The sequence below is a fragment of the Vanellus vanellus genome, assembly GCF_965231255.1.
Source record: "Vanellus vanellus genome assembly, chromosome: 5".
NCBI lineage: Eukaryota > Metazoa > Chordata > Aves > Charadriiformes > Charadriidae > Vanellus > Vanellus vanellus.
Genome location: NC_138910.1, coordinates 26,814,992 through 26,827,694, shown reverse-complemented (window position 1 = coordinate 26,827,694; position 12,703 = coordinate 26,814,992). Strand labels below are relative to the sequence as shown.

The 12,703-nt window shown below is 39.6% G+C and overlaps 1 protein-coding gene across 1 annotated transcript in view; it reads left to right on the top strand.

Annotated features, from left to right (window-relative positions):
- Positions 1-12,703, top strand: part of TTN (titin) — a 244,271-nt gene that overhangs the window by 137,916 nt on the left and 93,652 nt on the right. Inside the window, exons 151-167 of the mRNA XM_082483816.1 lie at positions 140-193; positions 416-499; positions 4,503-4,553; positions 4,632-5,027; positions 5,239-5,514; positions 5,747-6,022; positions 6,175-6,314; positions 6,797-6,923; positions 7,008-7,271; positions 7,376-7,642; positions 7,783-8,046; positions 8,553-8,692; positions 8,817-8,943; positions 9,056-9,322; positions 9,422-9,688; positions 10,187-10,453; positions 10,547-10,686. Of these exons, the coding sequence (XP_082339942.1) occupies positions 140-193; positions 416-499; positions 4,503-4,553; positions 4,632-5,027; positions 5,239-5,514; positions 5,747-6,022; positions 6,175-6,314; positions 6,797-6,923; positions 7,008-7,271; positions 7,376-7,642; positions 7,783-8,046; positions 8,553-8,692; positions 8,817-8,943; positions 9,056-9,322; positions 9,422-9,688; positions 10,187-10,453; positions 10,547-10,686 (3,407 nt within the window). The remainder of the gene's footprint in view (positions 1-139; positions 194-415; positions 500-4,502; positions 4,554-4,631; positions 5,028-5,238; positions 5,515-5,746; positions 6,023-6,174; positions 6,315-6,796; positions 6,924-7,007; positions 7,272-7,375; positions 7,643-7,782; positions 8,047-8,552; positions 8,693-8,816; positions 8,944-9,055; positions 9,323-9,421; positions 9,689-10,186; positions 10,454-10,546; positions 10,687-12,703) is intronic.

The following is a 12,703-nucleotide window of genomic DNA, read 5'->3' as shown; positions in this document are numbered from 1 at the left end:
TCTGGCTAAATAAAATATGAAGCAATAAATTCTGTCTTCGATTAACTGTCTCTGTGTTATTGCTTCTAACTTTAATGTTCAATGGGATTACAAAACATGTTAATTAATCTATATGTAATTGTTATGTTTGCAATGCCAGAACCTAAGCAAGCAGCTGTCTCACTTCCTGGGCCTGAACCTAAACCTGCAGTGGGTAAGAATTCTTTAGTCACGAATACCGGTGCAGCCTTTCTTGTGTGTATAGTATTTTCCGTTCAGAGATTTCTGGCTAAAAGAACATTAAACAAATGTCTTCAGTATTACTAAGATTGGAACTGTCATACAATCTACAGAACATTTTATAGAACATCGTATTTAAAACAAGATTATTTATTAAAACAAATATATGAGGCTGTTGTTTTTTTTTTTTTTACAGCTCTAAAATCCCCCAAACCAGCCGCAGAACCAGCAGCAGCTGTTACTACTCCAGTGACAGTCCCAGTGGTTGGGAAGAAAGCAGGTATTTATGTTTATTCTATGCTATTTAAGGCTTTTCTCTCTGAGATACCTAAATACCTTCAGGATAAAGAGAATGAAGATGTGTACAAATGTATAACTCATTCATTACAGGAAGATTTGAGGTCCTATTCAAGGATCTTGTTATTCTAGGTACTACCACCTAATCTAAAAGACAAGTGTCTCTGATGTACCATAGAGATGAATCTCTGCTCTTGTTTCTGGATGGTGATATGTGTGCCTTTATTTATTGTCCTACAGTGAAGTGTGTGTATTCTGTTGTCTCCTTGATGTTGTTTATGTCCCGATGTATGTCTTGTGAACTACATGTTGTCTTTTCTGTATAGCAAAAGAAAAGTTACACGTTTCTAAATAATTCTTCTGTTGTTTAGTTTTCTGCTTTTTACTTGTTGTTAAAGTCCTGAGGAAAAGTGACAGTGGTGTGGAAGAAGTAGAGTATTGCTACTTTCATTTGATATGTGTGGGACCCTGGATCGTATCCTGCTGTGAAAAAAGGACTGTGAAGAGTCCAGTTCCTCTGAAGCACTCTGAGCCTGAGGTCCATCATTAGATCTGATGTACATGCTGCTCACCTATTGTTCAAAGGGCCTTGTGTTACAGTAGAGCTCAAATTGTGGGCACTTGAGAAGCCTAGTCATTAATGTTTCCATTAATGTTTCCATTGATTTGGTGGTGTAGCCAGGCCTGCAGTGGCGTAACTAACCCGTTTTGTATAGGTGGCCATGTAGGCCTTAGAAATCTGTCATTTTCTGCTACTTTTAACCTGGATTGGATTTAAATTGGCAAACTAGTGGGATAATGCTCTGTACCATGACAGTGTTTTACTCAGGTCCTCTGTATGGTTTGTGTGTGCCATTCTTATCTTTCTTTCGTTTTGTGATTGTGTTGTAAGTTTTCTGTTGTGTGGAGAAAAAGTGTTCTATGTTCATTTTATTTCAGGTTTAGCTGGAAATTTTTTCTTAAAATATATTGTCCTTGATGCTTATTCTCATGGATTTTAACTCTCTAAATTACCTGTGAAACCTTTGTAGCTACAGAAAAGCCTGATGCACCATCTGTACTAAAGCATAGAGATAAAATGCCCCCAGTGGAAGAAGAAAAGCCCGAGTCAATTGTGTTAAAGAAGATTTCGGTTGAGAAACGCTTGCATGTAAAAGAAAGAGTAAGTCCTGAGCAGACAGTTCTGGACATTCAGACAGTAGAGCCACTTGAGTTTAAAATCTCACTGGAAACAGTTGATGGAATGCTGAAGCCAGAGGGAGATGAGCAGGAGAAAGTAGCTCTTAAATATTTTATCTTGGCTCCTGAAGAAGAGGAGCCAGAAATGACACCTATAGTTCCAAGAAAGACTACCCTTACAGGCAAGAAAATAGAAGTTACAATAGATCACATTACTTATGAAAAGGGTGAACCACTACCACCACCTGATGAGGAACTGAAATTGATTTCTACTACATCTGAACATGCAGAAAGAGATTCCGGAGAAGAAAAGGGAGATGAAATTAAATCAGTTGTTCAGAGGGAAGGTGCTGTAGAGAAAGTCATTGACAAGTTTAGTGTTCTTCAGGAAGGAAAGATTCCTCTGCATGAAAAAGAAGAGGAGGAAATTGAGTCAACTTATGTACCTAAACATATACCCAGAGAGCCATATGAGCCCAGGGACCAGAAAAGACTTCCAGGAAAAGAGACAAAATCAAAAATCAGTTTGCAACCTGGAGAATTTCCCATTAAGGATAAAACTTCATTTGTAAAGGACATCACAGAGGCAGGAATAGCTGAAACTCCTCTGCTTAGAAGTGAGGAAGAAAGAGGAGGTTTTACACTAGGGGAATCTGAAGTTCCTCTTGGAGAATCCATGAAGGGGCACGACATACAAAATAAAACTCAGTGGATGAAGAAATCTGGTACCACAGTAGCTGAAATTCCTATAGGTAAGATTCTTAATAAAGAAGCAAAGAAACAGGAAATTATTCAAGATGATGAGAAGGATGATAATCCGGACTTTACATCAGCAGAACTACATTCCGTAGACCTTTCTGAGGAGACTGAACCAGCATTGAGAAAAGATGTTGTCCTAGAACAACCCAGTGAAGAAGAGAAGGTTCCCAGAGGAAAAGCTAACATAATCTTTAAACCGTCTGCTCTTAAGTCGGAAGTAGTGGAAAGGAAAGCAAGAGAAAAATATTCTGCAGAAGAAGGAGAAGTTCATTATGAGGAGGAGGGTTCAGGACAACTGTTGACTGAGAAAGCTCTCCTAAGTGATAAAAAAACAAACAAAAAGATTATACCAGAGAAGGAAGAGAAAACTGCCTTCAGTGCCCACTTCAAAAAAGACAAAACTGGACAGTCAAATGCCCCTGAAAAGCTGCCTAGGGAAACAGAAGAATTTGGTACAGTGATTACAGGAGAAGGAACTGAAGGTGAAGTTTCCGTAGAAGAACGTGAAAAGGGAGTCGAAGATGAAACAGTTGATAGATCTGAGACAGTAAAGAAAGTTCCTATTCAGCCACCAGGAAGTCAAGACAAAAAACAATTTCAAGAAGCTCATACCATTCAGGATGAACGTGAAGAAAGTCCAGATCGCAAAAGTGGCACAGATAAAACTGAAGAAAAGAAATCTTTTTTGACTGTAGAGGAAGTGAAGCCTTCAGGAAAAGAACTTCCAGCAATAGAAGGTACATCTGATGAAAAAACGCCAGCCAAACATGGCATTGGAAAAAGTACATCTGTTACCACGAAAAAAGAGAAGGGAAAGCTTTCAGAAAAAATGCCATCAAGTAAAGAAATACCTGCAAAAGGAGAGGTTACTTACTCCACAAGCATAGGTAAGATAATAACTCCTAAGAAAGCAGAAGGAGAAAAAGAATATCGGAAATCAGAACCTGCTCGTGTGATTGAGCACACCAGCAAACTTTCAAGTGAGAACAGGAATTTGGATGCACCTGGAGAATCACGTGAGGTTCTGGATGTTCCTGCAAAGTCTCATGCAAAACGAGGTGAGGAAGACCGCTGCCAAATTCTTCCATGGAGCGCTTGTAGTATTTGCTTCAGGAGAATACAATATGCCATTGTGATGCTTGTTTTCATTCTTTAACACTGTTCACATTTCCATCTAGTCTGTCAGCTGTCTGTATTGGCATTCAGCCACTCTTGACATGTTTGTCTTACCTGTCTGTACATACATCTGTGTGACCAGTGTTCATTGTCCTAGTCTTACACTTTTATAAGACTGCATAAATCATATCATGTGCCATTATCTTCTCAGAAAAACTCACACATTTTTCTAGTATTCATTTTTCCATCCACTGCCATAAAATCTGTCCTGCATTTCATTCATTTCATTCTCCCATTAGATGTATCTTTTATATTTCCTTTCACAAAATGATGATGAGAAGCAGCATAGCATGGGAAGTATTTTCAAAAGTCTGAGGTCATTCATCACAAGTTGAGCAACTAACAGAACATCCCTCACTTGTAAGAGTAACACATTGCCCTGAAACATGTATTCAATTTATACAACTTATATTTTTGTTGTCTTCATTAGTAAATGTCTGTGCTTTTTATAAAAAAAAAAAAAAAAAAAACCACAACAAAACACATATGATTTGTAATAGATACTGAAGCTATTTTGGTTCACAGGTGGGTATTGATCAACGGCCTAATTGTGAGTAAACTGCCAGGGAATAGCAGAATATTACAAAATAATGGGCAGGGCAATGAATTGAGGAACTAGGAGCTCCTAAGCTGCCTTTCACTCTAGGCTGCTGAATATGTGTCTTCCCCACGCTTCAAGATACTGAACTTACCATTGAGATGTAGACAGTATAAGTTGTATAAATATATACATATGTTTATATCTTCCTCCCCTTGTATGTTTATATAGCTAAAGGAAGAGAAAATCTGATTTGTAAAAGAAATGTTTGTTTTAATTTTAGTACGTATGTTTATTTAACTACATTCCTAATGATATTGCTGTTCTCCTTCAGAGGCCAAGACACCAAAAGAAGAAACTCCGAAGGGTATCAGTCCAGTCAAAGGTAGGATACCACAAGTCAATACCTACAAGCAAAAGCAATAAGTAAGGATTAGTTTATTCATTTCAATCTGAATTACAGCCAAGAAGACACCTTCACCGATAGATGCAGAAAGACGGAAACTCAGGCCAGGCAGTGGTGGTGAAAAACCTCCTGAAGAGCCTCCATTCACTTACCAGCTCAAGGCTGTACCACTGAAGTTTGTGAAGGAGATGAAAGATATAGTGCTAACAGAAGCTGAATCTGTTGGGTCTTCTGCAATCTTTGAAGTCCTTATTTCACCATCCACTGCGATTACCAGCTGGATGAAAGATGGAAGTAATATCCGAGAGAGCCCAAAACACAAGTTTATTGCTGATGGCAAAGATAGGAAGCTACATATTATTGATGTCCAGCTGTCAGATGCTGGCGAATATACTTGCGTATTACGACTGGGGAACAAAGAGAAGACGTCTACAGCCAAACTTATTGTTGAAGGTATTCCCTGTTTCGTGTTTATCAATAATTTAAAGGCTAGCTACCCCTCAAGCTAGAAGTACTGGTACTTTATGTGGAATTTACAGTGGTTGGTAGAAGCAGCCTTTTGTTTCCATCAATCACTACACATATTGATTTAGTACATAAGGCGTTTCTGCATCACACCTTCTGTACATAAATGAGACAAATCAAAATGTCGTGTTTCCCACAGAACTCCCAGTGCGGTTCGTGAAAACTCTTGAAGAAGAAGTCACTGTGGTTAAAGGCCAGCCACTGTACTTGACCTGTGAGCTTAACAAAGAAAGAAATGTGGTCTGGCGAAAGGATGGGAAGATCATCAAAGACAAGCCTGGGAAATTTGCTCTGGGCATTATCGGTTTGTCACATTCCCTCACAATCACAGATTCAGATGATGCTGATGCTGGCACTTACACTGTTACTGTGGAAGACTCTGAGCTGTCATGCTCGTCTTGTGTTAAGGTAGTAGGTAAGCAATCAAAATTGTGTTCTCCTTTCTCTGTAGGGTATTTGGGCTATTCTAAACTTAGGAAAGCTTTTTCTTACAATTTTACCATATAAATGGACAAATAAGATTTGTACAGCTATTAAAAGGTTGTTGTAATACAAAATCTGTTAATTCTGTTTCTTCTATTTATGACACATCTCTTTGTAGTAAAAGTCTGCTAAGCTTTATTTTTATGTAACTTTTTGACATGCAGAAGTGATAAGAGACTGGTTAGTAAAACCCATAAGAGACCAGCATGTGAAACCAAAAGGAACAGCTACTTTCACCTGTGACATTGTCAAGGATACACCAAACATTAAATGGTTTAAAGGAGATGAGGAAATTCCTGCTGAACCAACTGACAAGACAGAAATCTTGAAAGAAGGAAATAAAATTTTCCTGAAAATTAAGAATGCTGGCCCTGCTGATATTGGGGAATATTCAGTGGAAGTTGAAGGTCGCAGATACCCAGCTAAACTGACCCTGGGCGGTAAGGAAGTTTTTATTTGTATTATATTTAATCAGCTCATAGGCCAATGTTCAAAAACCTTTTCACAAACAAACAAAAAAGGTAACCTGAATTATTATAAAGCTCTATCAAAAGCTGACCTCATTATATATGTGTTCATTTGTGCATTCTAGAACGTGAAGTTGAACTTCTGAAGCCATTAGAGGATGTTACAATTTACGAGAAAGAAACAGCAAACTTTGATACAGAAATATCTGAGGATGATATTCCTGGTGAATGGAAGCTGAAAGGAGAAATCCTGAGACCCTCACCTGTAAGCATCCTTGAATTTTACAACACTATTTAAATTTAACCACTGTGAACCAGTTCTCTTGAGTCTTTATGGAAAGATCTTTGCAGTTCTGTCACTGCTACTCAGTCCAGAATGTAGGAAGGCGAAGCATTATGGTGGTTGAAAAACACTGGTTCTCTAAGTAAGAATTATATGCTATAAAAGCTAAGTTATGGAGGGCTGCGTTTTCTCAAAGGACTGTAGCACATTATTCAGCCAATAATAAAAATATCCTACGTACATTGCTAGGAATGATGCTGACATTTAAAAGAAGTGTGAAACACTGGAGAAATATACTTCATTGTTTTATTATTGAGTAAAAGTGTTAACTTTCCTTGAAAAGCAATTTCAGTCTTTCTAGCTGACTCTTTACTGTGTATAAAATGTTGATAGACTCTCTTTATTAAAAATACCTAGCAGTAAGGCATTGGCATTGTATTTACTGATGTCTGTCATCTCTCCAGACATGTGAAATCAAAGCTGAAGGAGGAAAACGCTTCCTAACCTTGCACAAAGTCAAGTTAGAGCAAGCTGGTGAAGTCCTTTACCAGGCACTTAATGCAGTCACGACAGCTATCCTGACTGTGAAAGGTATGATGCACCATGGAGTGATATCAACTTTAACAGAGTTCACATGGAGCACATTACAAATGATGTGTTCTGTTTTGCTTCCAGAAATTGAACTGGACTTTGCTGTGCCCCTAAAAGATGTTACTGTCCCTGAGAGGCGCCAAGCAAGGTTTGAATGTGTCCTTACCAGAGAGGCCAATGTTATATGGTCTAAGGGCACTGATATACTCAAGATTGGAGAAAAATTTGACATCATTGCAGATGGAAAGAAGCATATTCTTGTAATTAATGATTCTCAGTTTGATGATGAGGGAGAATACACTGCTGAAGTTGATGGCAAGAAGAGCACAGCAAGACTGTTTGTGGAAGGCAAGTATCTTCTTATGAATAAAACAATAAAAAATGGATAAAGCGTGTATCTTTTAGAACCACATTAGCCCTTTTCTGATGGTATTTATTTGTCTACATTACAGGTGTGAGGCTGAAGTTCATCTCACCTCTGCAGGATCAAACAGTGAAAGAAGGGGAAACAGCTCACTTTCAGTTTGAGCTTTCTCATGAAGACATGCCAGTGAAATGGTACAAAAATGACAAGAGACTGCACACAAGCAGAACAGTTTTTATGACTTCAGAAGGCAAAGTTCATAAGCTAGAAATGAGAGAAGTAACACTTGATGATATCTCTGAAATAAAGGCCGTAGTCAAGGACCTGAACACACAAGCACACCTCAAAGTCTTAGGTAATTACGTAAATAATTTAAGATATGCTATATAATATATATAAACAGTTTTTATAAGTATAAAGTGACAAAACAGTGATTTTTTTTTAGTAAATTTATATTACTAATTTACTATGTCATATCCACTATGCCTTTTGTAGAGGCCGATCCATACTTCACTGTGAAATTACAAGACTACAGTGCTGTGGAAAAAGATGATATTACTCTGGAGTGTGAACTTAGCAAAGATGTGCCAGTAAAATGGTACAAAGATGGTGAAGAACTAGTAGCTTCCAACAGAATTTCCATGAAAACGGATGGCTTGCGCCGTATCCTGAAAATCAAGAAGTCTGCAGATAGTGATAAGGGTGTTTATGAGTGTGACTGTGGAACCGACAAGACAAGTGCTAATGTCAGCGTTGAGCGTAAGTTATCATGCCGTGGCTAAGGGAAAGTACTGAAAGCTTTGCAAAACCTGTAGACAGACAGACACTCTCTAGTGTACAACACCAAAAATTGTACTTGTTGAAAATACACAGTTATGATGAATAGCTGAAATACCTAGATTTACAATTATTACGATACATAAATGGCTGTTGTAAAGACAGTGATAATCAAGTATTCTCTATGTCCATTTACAGCCAGGAAAAAAGCAGTTAGTTTAATTCACTCTAACCGGTATTTTAGTTAATTACGAGGAAAAATGTTCTTACTAACAATAACTGAACTTTCAGACATATCATAGAAGGGGGTTGTAAAGTCCCCAGACTTGCAGCTTTTTGAAGAGGTTGGATAAATGTTTATCGGTGATAAAATTTGAATGCCCTTAAGAAGGGATAGGGAGAGACTTGATCTTCTTTCCAGTACTACATTTCTATGTTATAGAATGAGTGAGTAAACAAATGTGAACTTTTGGTTTTTCTTATTTTAGCTCGCTTAATTAAAGTGGAGCGCCCACTGTATGGAGTGGAAGTATTTGTTGGTGAAACAGCACGTTTTGAAATTGAGATTTCCGAGCCTGATGTCCATCCTATATGGAAGCTAAAGGGAGAAACCCTAACACCTTCACCTGTAAGGCTACTTCTTTAGTTTTAGACCACAATTTACATTAGAAAAAACATATCTAATAATAACGTCTTTTGAGTGGTTTCTCGGAATATTCATATTTGGGGTGGGGGTGTTTCTTTATCACCAGGACTGTGAAATCATTGAAGATGGGAAGAAGCATACTCTTGTCCTTCATAACTGCAAACTTGATATGACGGGAGAAGTGTCGTTCCAAGCTGCTAACGCTAAAAGTGCTGCTAATCTGAAAGTGAAAGGTACAGTCTGCCAACATTTCCACGTGTATCTCAGGACTTTAGAACAAAACTAGCAGCAGAAAGGTCTGTATGAACCCATCACTGAACTAAAAGTGCATTTCTTTCATTTCAGAATTGCCTCTCATCTTTATCACTCCACTAAGTGATGTGAAGGTCTTTGAGAAGGATGAAGCGAAGTTTGAATGTGAGGTGTCCAGAGAACCCAAGACTTTCCGCTGGTTGAAAGGAACACAAGAGATCACTCCTGATGAAAGATTTGAAATTATTTCAGATGGAACAAAGCATGCTCTGATTATTAAATCTGTTGCATTTGAGGATGAAGCTAAATACATGTTTGAAGCTGAGGATAAAAGAACAAGTGCCAAGCTAATTATTGAAGGTTTGTCTGACTTTGCCTTTCTAGGAAAGGTTTATGCCATAGCCCTTGAATAGTTTTTATTGATAAGATTATTATTAATGAAATGTTATGTTGTTGTAGGTATCCGCCTGAAATTCATTACTCCTCTCAAGGATGTTACAAAAAAGGAGCGAGAAACTGCAGTGTTCACTGTGGAACTCTCACATGAAAATATCCCTGTTATCTGGTTCAAGAATGACCAGCGATTGCATACCAGCAAACTGGTTTCAATGACAGATGATGGCAAACTCCATACGCTTACAATCAAAGATCTTACTATTGATGATACTTCTCAGATTAGAGTGGAAGCTATGGGAAAATCCTCAGAAGCTAAACTCACTGTTCTTGGTAAGAATGCCCAAAAGAACATACATGATGTGTATTATCAGAAGAGTCTTATTAATGAAAAATAGTGATCAGAAAGTCTTGAGTTTGGTTTTGATTTGCTTTGATGTTGTTTTTTTTTGTTTGACCTAAATTTACATTGTGATTTTTGACAATTTTACAATTTGTTTGTCTTCTTTGGCTCTCGATTTCCCCATTCACAAAGGATAATTAGCTTTAAAATGTCATGCAACTGTTGCAAAACTAACTACTAGATACTTAAATGATGCACTGAAACTGCTAGTGCACCAAAACAACATTGTCAGTAGTATTAGTAATATGCTGAATTGTTTCTTACATATTTGTTGTTTTCTCTTTTTGCAAGAGAACTCTGTAATATTTATAAGGACTATATTTAATCCTTCGTGCATAAACAAGAAATGTATTTCATGGTAAGAACTAATTGTCCTTTCTGAAAGACTAAATCTTCAGACTGAAGCATATCTTAACTTTTGCTTGCAGAGGGAGACCCTTACTTCACTGGGAAGCTGCAGGATTACACTGCTGTAGAGAAAGATGAAGTAATCTTACAGTGTGAAATCAGCAAAGCAGATGCCCCGGTGAAATGGATGAAGGATGGCCAACCAATTACTCCATCAAAGAATGTTGTTATTAAGGCTGATGGTAAAAAGAGAATCCTTATCCTCAAGAAAGCTTTGAAGAAGGACATTGGACAGTACACTTGTGACTGTGGTACTGATCAAACCTCTGCTAAACTCAATATTGAAGGTATGGTTATTTTACTGGGCTGCTCTGTAGTAGAGATCTTTTGGGGTCTGTTAGAGATTGAGGGAATCAATCACTTTTTTTTTTTTCCTCCAGATCGGGATATTGAGATCATACGTCCACTATATAGTGTGGAGGTGATTGAGACAGAGACTGCCCGTTTTGATATTGAAATCTCTGAGGAAGGTGTCCACGGCAACTGGAAGCTAAAAGGAGAACCGCTGACTGAATCAGCTGTAAGCAAATATTTCTGGATGTTTCTTATGTGTGTCTCAACAATGTGCAGGGAAGTAGGGTGTGAAGGAGGAAAAGGTGGCTGCAGAAAGTAAAATGAAATCTCTTTATGCTTTCAATAAGGGTTACTATAATAAAAATACTGGGGGGGGGGATTATTAATAACTTTTAAAATGTAGAATCATAGCATGGTTTGGGTTGGAAGGGGCCTTAAAGTAGTTCCAACCCCCCTGCCATGGGCAGGGACACCTTCCACTAGACCAGATTGCTCAAAGGCCCATCCAAGCTGGCCTTGAACACTTCTAGGAATGGGATGTTCACAGCTTCCCTGGGCAACCTGTTCCAGTGTCTCACCAACCTTACAGTAAAGAATTCCTTCCTAATATCTAATCTAAATCTACCCTCTTTCAGTTTAAAACCTCCCCCTCATCTTATCGCTACACTCCCTGACAAGAAGTCCCTCCCCAACTTTTATGTAGGCCCCCTTGAAGTACTGTAAGTCAGCTATAAGGTCTCCCTGGAGCCTTCTCTTCTGCAGGCTGCACAAACCCAACTCGCTCAGCCTGTCTTCATAGGAGAGGTTGCTCCAGGCCTCTGATCATCTTCGTGACCCTGCTCTGGCCCTGCTCCAACAGGTCCATGTCCTTCTCATGTTGAGGTCCTCAGAGCTGGACTGAGTACTCCAGGTGGGGCCTCATGAGAGCAGACTAGAGGGGTAGAATCACCTCCCTCAACCTGCTGGCCACACTTCTGATGCAGCTCAGGATATGGCTGGCCAACTGGGTTGTAAGCACACATTGCCGGTTCATGTTGAGCTTCTCATCAACCAACACCCCCAAGTCCTTCTCTTCAGGGCTGCTCTCAATCCATTCTCTGCCCAGCCCGTATTTGTGCTTGGATTGCCCCAACCCAGGTGCAGGACCTTGAACTTGGCCTTGTTGAACTTCATGAGGTTTGCACAGGCCCAGCTCTCAAGCCTGTCCAGGTCCCTCTGGATTGTGTCCCTTCTCTCCAGCATGTTGACTGCACCACACATCTTGGTATCGCCAACAAACTTGCAGAAGATGCACTCGATCCCACTGTCCCTGTCACCGACAAAGACGTTAAACAGTGCCGGTCCCAATACTGACCCCTGGGGAATGCCACTCATCACTGGTCTCCACTTGGACATCAAGCCATTGACCGCAACTCTTTGAGTGTGACCATCCAACCAATTCCTTGTCCACCCATCCATGGTGTCCAACCCATGTGGTTCATCCGTCAAATCCATGTCTCTCCAATTTAGAGACAAGGATGTCATGCGGGACAATGTCAAATGCTTTGCACAAGTCCAGGTAGATATGTCAGCTGCTCTTCCCTTATCCACCAATGCTGTAAATCCGTCGTAGAAGGCCATGATTTGCCTTTAGTGAAGCCGTGTTGACTGTCACTGATCATCTCTTTATTTTCCATACACCTTAGCATAGTTTCCAGGAAGATCATGAGCTCCATGATCTTGCCAGGCACAGAGGTGAGACTGACTGGCCTGTAGTTCCCCAGGTCTTTCTTCTTGCCCTTTTTAAAAATGGGGGGTTTGTTTCCCATTTTCCAATCAGTGGGAACTTCACTGGACTGCCGTGATTTCTCAAATATGATGGATAGTGGCTTAGCAACTTCATCTGCTAGTGCCTGCAGGGCCCACAGATGCATCTCAGATCCCATGGATTTGTGCACCTTCAGGTTCTTTAGGTGGTCTCGAACCTGATCTTCTCCTACAGTGGGCAGTTCTTTGTTCTCCCAGTCCCTGCCTTTGACTTTTGCGACTTGGGTGGTGTGGGTAGAGCAATTGCCGGTGAAGACTGAGGCAAAAAAGTCATTGACTAGCTTAGCCGCCTTCATATCCCGGGTAACCAAGATTCCCATTTCCTTCTGGAGAGGGCCCACATTTTCCTTTTATCACTGACTCACCTGTAGAAGCTTTTCTTGTTGCCCTTGACATCCCTGGTCGGATCTAATTCTGTCTGGGCTTTAGCTTTCCTA